The sequence below is a fragment of the Plectropomus leopardus genome, chromosome 7 (genome assembly GCF_026936395.1).
Source record: "Plectropomus leopardus strain MGB_pleo_1.0 chromosome 7, ASM2693639v1, whole genome shotgun sequence".
Lineage (NCBI taxonomy): Eukaryota > Metazoa > Chordata > Actinopteri > Perciformes > Serranidae > Plectropomus > Plectropomus leopardus.
Window position 1 is genome coordinate 37,209,317 of NC_142182.1, and position 5,723 is coordinate 37,215,039.

Here is a 5,723-nt window from a genome sequence, read left to right on the forward strand (position 1 = left end):
ATAGGCTGCTCCATCAGACTGGTTTTAAGGAGACATTTTAAACAAATGGTTGAAAAAGATATTTAAATTGCAAAAATTTAAAAATTATTATTAAATTACCTTAATTAATTAATTAATTAATTAATTACCTGATTTATGTGTATGTGCATTTGTTTATGTAAATATGGGCAAAGTTGTGAAAAATTGTTTTCAATTTATTTTGAGTTTACATAATAACATAAACCAGCTGAAGGGATTATTTTTCCTGTGGACCCAAGGAAAAGCACATATGTTGTTAAGACTGGGATGCCAAAAAATTCTGATATATATATAGAGACAGATATCTGTCAGTCAGTGTTTTGCTTATATGAAAAAAAAAAACCCAAAACATTACTACAATATAATGTTTTGTTTTGAGACGTACTTGCAAACATCTTCTCCGTGGATATGGGGAACTTACTCGTTGACCTTAACTGTTGGGAAACTCCATAGTGTCACATTTTTTCCAGTTTCACATCCACATGAGTACTCTGTGGTGACTTATCAGTGACCAGAAGCAAGAAGCAGTGAGAAGAAGAGGGGGGCTGGGGATTTGAGTCCTGACAGCTTCTGTCCCTGTCAGTGCAACAATCTTCTGCCCAGCTGCAACCATGCTGCTGCTGCTCCTACTGCTGCTGTCATCAGTGAGTTACACTTAATGTCTTCCTGTTAGTGGAAGATAGAGAATTTTATGACTTCAGACTGAGGCACCTTTCTCTCTGTTTGTTTTTAGTCTCTTTGTTAGTGCAGTCTCTTTACTGTCCTTATGAATCTCCAACACCAGTGTTTTTATACATTTGTGACTTTAGGCTGATGGCGAGGCTCAGCATGTGACAGGTCAGAAGAGGAATGGATCGTGTGTTTGTGAGGTGGACTCCAAAATGTGGTCCTTCCCTGCTGTGAGTTATGGGACCGTGCTGCAGCGGGTTGAGTACTGTGAAGTATCGCTGAAGAGCCTGCAGGAAAAGGTAAGAACTAAGACAAGAATGTCTTTTAGACTTTGAGTATTATGATTATTGTTGGCATGTCAGACTCTTCAGCTCTACAAATATGCCTGTCTTGTGAAGATATAATATCCAATGGAAAGCAGATCATTTCAGAACATGAGTACTTTAACCTGGAAACCCATTCGACATCTGTCTGTACCTCCATGCAGGTGAAGTTGTCCAACCAGCGGCTCCCTGAGATCCAGGCTCTGATCAAGAACATGACAGAACGGTTGGAGCCTCACCAGTACCTGCACAACCAGGGCCTGTACACAGACCTGTCATTGCACCTGCTGGGCCAGGAGCTTAGCCAGCTGGAGACAGATATCAGTGCCATCCACAGCCAGTTTAACAGCAGCCAAACACACACACTCTCCAAAGAGGTATGTCACAACACTGTAGTTGCAGAGCAACTATCAGCCTTTCTGAACTCTTGTTAGGAGAATAAAAAAAATCATATGAAGGCAATATGGACTTTTTTTAAATGTTTTAATTTGATGTGAAGGTTTACCATGAACATAATGTTCACTGTCCGTATACAATGTTGTAACTATATGTGTGTGTGTGTGTGTGTTAGGTGGGTAAACTGCGTACAGATGTGGAGAAGATGAAAATGTCAGACACAATCAACATGAAGACTGTCAAAGAGAAGCTGCGCTACCTAAAGAATGCCGCAGAGTCCTGCAAGTCTATCCCCAAAGACTTCAGAGGTATGTATGCTGTGTGTGTGTGTGTGTGTGGGTGTGTGTGTCTGTGTGTGTGCGTGTGTGTGTGTGTGTGTGTGTGTGTGTGAGCTTATGGCTTAATTAGGCCCCCTTAAAGTCAGAGATTTGAATCATCAGTGGGAGAGCCCTCAGTCAACTGAGACTGCTTCAAGTCGAGCATTTTTTAAAAAAAAATTTTTTATTGCTAGTCAAGGGGCTGTGCAGTGCAGTTCTGGGGAGTTTTGGTCCCAAGATTTTGCTGCAGAGTGAGTGGTCTTGACTTTCATGCTACTCTTTGGTACAGGGAGTTGCAGACATGCAGAGAGCAGCACAGAAGAGGAGGGAAGAGAGACCTTCTGCCTAGAAGTGGTGAATTTACAGTTAATAGCACACTCTATGGCTTTGGTTCGATATCTAGTATAAGCAAAAAAATGTGGTTGCACATTTACAACCTGTCTTCAATGCATGTGAATGCAGCTGTCATGCCAAGTCAGTACAAACTTTAAAACTGTATTGAAAACAATACAAATCTTCCAGTATTCATATTCAACAGTCAAATGCGGTTCAACTGGCATAACTCTTAGTCGGGTAGAGCCCTAGATTTAAGCGAACTTAAATAACAGACTCAAGATCAGTTTATAGGAGATGGCTCATCCAATTGGGGACAAAAGACAAGTCCCTAAATTTTCAGAAAAATATGGTGGTGTCCAGTGTGGTTTGGGTCTAAAGGTAAAGGTAAGGGTTAAGGCATTTTTCGCACCGGGGCTTTTTTTCTTTCTTGTGATTAATTACATGGCTGAAAAATGCTAAAAACTGTGCCAAAAATTGCAGTTTCCCTAATGTCTTTTTGAGGCTAGCTCCAAAACAGCATGCATGACTGTTCTGATTCTAAACTTATTAAAATTGCAAGACTACATGTCAAGTATGAGGCCCTAATGGTCAAAACACCACAATATTTCCCAAAACACTACAACATTCCAAAAACAGAACAACATTTGGTGAGACTCAAACCACAAAAGGTAGGAACTGTTGGACAATGATTCCTTGTTGCCGGACACTTTGTCTGTCAGTCTGTGACAAACAGAAGTACTTCTTCCAGCCGGATGTGTCTAAAAACTCCTTAAACCAAACCTTTCCCAAAAAATATTTAAGAATCACTGACTTGAAATACCTCTGTTCTTAACCAATTTTATCAATCATTTATGTGTTTTATTTCTGCTTTCTTGCTTGTGAATTCTGAACCTGAAAAACTTTCATACTAAATGTCATCACTGTCCTCTTGGTGTCCAGCGGCCAAAATCCTGATGACAGTATATAAACTGTGCTGTATGTTCACCTTCTCCTCTGTGTTTCTAGGCCGGAACAGATACTGCCTCAAGGGCCTGATGTCCAACATCAGTGATCCTGTCATTACTAAAGTCAGTCCCTATGGGAAGAGTACCATCTCTGGTTCCTGGGGCAAACAGGCCCAGGTGGACAGTGAGGGACAGAAAAACAGCTACTGGGTTCAGCCTCTGCTCAACAGCAACATCTGGGGCAACACCTTGCGGGTCTACCAATCCTATGAAGACTTCATGGCGTCCGCCAACCACAAGGACTTTACCCTTGCTCCCTCTTTCAGTGACACCAAGACCCTGGAGGGTCCCAGTGCTGTTCTGTATGGAGAAGCACTGTACTATCACTGCTACCGCTCTGCAGATATCTGCCGCTATGACCTCAAAAGCAACACTGTCAAGCGGGTGACACTGCCGGGCACTGGCGTGGGATTCAACAACAAGTTCCCATATTGTTACTATGACTGCCGTGTCAATAGTGATGTGGACGTGGAGGCAGACGAGACAGGGCTGTGGGCCCTCTACGCCACTGTTGGCAACCACGGTAATCTTGTGGTGAGCCGCCTAATCTGGGACAGCGAGGCTGAGATGCTCAATGTCTCACAGACATGGGAGACGAAGTTGTTTAAGAAGGCAGTGAGTAACGCCTTCATGGTGTGCGGTGTGCTGTATGCCACTCGTTATGTGAACGAATACAGCGAGGAGGTGTTCTACGCCTTCGACACAGCGTCAGGCAGAGAAGACAACACGCTCGCACTGCCGATGGAGAAGGTCGCCAAAGGAGTGGCCAGCCTGAGCTACAACCCCACCACTAGGCTCATCTACATGTACAATGATGGCTATCTGCTGGCCTACCAGGCCCACTTCTGATCTCCAGCTGCTGTAACTGGCTGGTTCTACTTCTTCTTGTCACATGACACTCACAACAGGAAATAAATGTGCTAGAATGGTCATCTCAGAATATGTCAAACTGTATCAGATAATCCAGGGTACATATCACATATTGTAACAAATTTTTTTAACTCAGAATGCTACAAATTATTAAAAAGCAAATATAATAAAAAAATTAATAACTGACTTTGATAGCATCATTTTTTCAATGGACACTAAAGTCAATATGGTGTTGCCTGTAATTGCATACTGGTGCTTTCAGTGCTAATGTCAGGATCATAGACTGTAAACACAGTAGATGGACAACATAATAGCTCCCCAAAGTGAAGCTTTTCAATGTGGATCGCCCCCTGGTGTCTGATTGCAGTATGGGTCATAAAGCCTGCCCCTCCATGTAACTGAATGTGACATAGGCCAAACTAAAAAGGATATTTTAGCCTCACTTAAGGATAGAGTATCCAACTTCCCACTGCTCCTGAAGGCAGTAGCCCTTGTTCTTGATTTCATGCTGCTATTGCTATGTCCATGTCTGCTACCTTGCAGCTAATATCTTGTGCCACACAATGTTTGTTTGCTTGTTTACCATCTGCGTATGAAAACACAATCGAAGATAATTTAAACCCCTCTTTTTTGTTTAAAATTTTTAAAATAGAAGTGCTTTCAATATATGATAATGTTATTAATATATCCAATGTTAGTATTTTAAATAGACGATGTTTCTAATAATGTGTTAATATCCCAATAAGAATGGAAATACGAAAATAAAACATAAAAAACTATCTGCAGACATAATTACCATGTCATACAACACTGTAAAAAAACCACGTAAAAAACTGGCAGCTGTGGTTGCCAGAATTTTACTGTAATAAATAAGGTAGAACTTTTTCTATTATTAGAGTAAAAGGACATTAAAACTGTTGGTTTTACGGTTAATGTCAGAATTTGATTCCAAAATTTACCATATAAGTACAAGAAAAACATAGAAAAAAACCCATTGTTTTGCCATATAAAAAACATGATTTTTGTGTTAATTATACAGCAAAACAGTATATTTTTTATGGTAAAAATGTATTTATACGGCAAAATATGGATCTAAACCCCAACCATTATTGAAAATCAACAATACCAATACAGTTTTACTGTAATAATAGAAAAAGTTCTACCGCATTTATTACGGTAATATTCTGGCAACCACAGCTGCCAGTTTTTTTACCGTAAAATTAACAGTTTTCTGTTATTTAAAACTAGTATATGAATACTATATAGTTTGTGCCATTAAATATGACAGTGTTACAATGTGATATAAAAGTCTGCTTTATTCTTCATAGATTTCCTTAAAATGTCAAAAAAGACAGTTTTACCATTAAATGTAACTGTGTTTTGATACAACATTTATAATATAATGTTCTGTTTTCACTGTTAATTGGGCTAGTTAGTCGGCTTACACTGAATGTCTATAACCTGTAATCTAAAATCTTAATACACTCAACATAATTTGTACAAAAAATAACTCAATGCTATTTGACAGTAAAATTCTGGCAACTCTCCTTGTAATATATCACTCAAACACATCAATTAGCCTGTTAACCCAATGAATTTACATAACACTATCAACATCCATGAAAAAAATCCATGCCAGGCAAAAGTTGTATTTAATATTTTAATGACCAAAATGATCATGAATATTCAACAAGTTATATATATATATATATATATATATATATATATATATCTATATATATAGCAATATATATATATATATAAAAAGATATAAAGATAGATAGATAGAT

The 5,723-nt window shown here is 39.0% G+C and overlaps 1 protein-coding gene across 1 annotated transcript; it reads left to right on the forward strand.

Annotated features, from left to right (window-relative positions):
• Positions 1-513: 513 nt before the first annotated feature.
• LOC121950279 (olfactomedin-like) lies at positions 514-4,119 on the forward strand. The gene is made up of 5 exons (XM_042496223.2): positions 514-662; positions 828-986; positions 1,175-1,387; positions 1,582-1,714; positions 3,065-4,119. The coding sequence occupies exons 1-5, from the start codon at positions 630-632 to the stop codon at positions 3,910-3,912; spliced, it is 1,386 nt and encodes a 461-aa protein (XP_042352157.1). The 5' UTR covers positions 514-629; the 3' UTR covers positions 3,913-4,119.
• Positions 4,120-5,723: the final 1,604 nt, after the last annotated feature.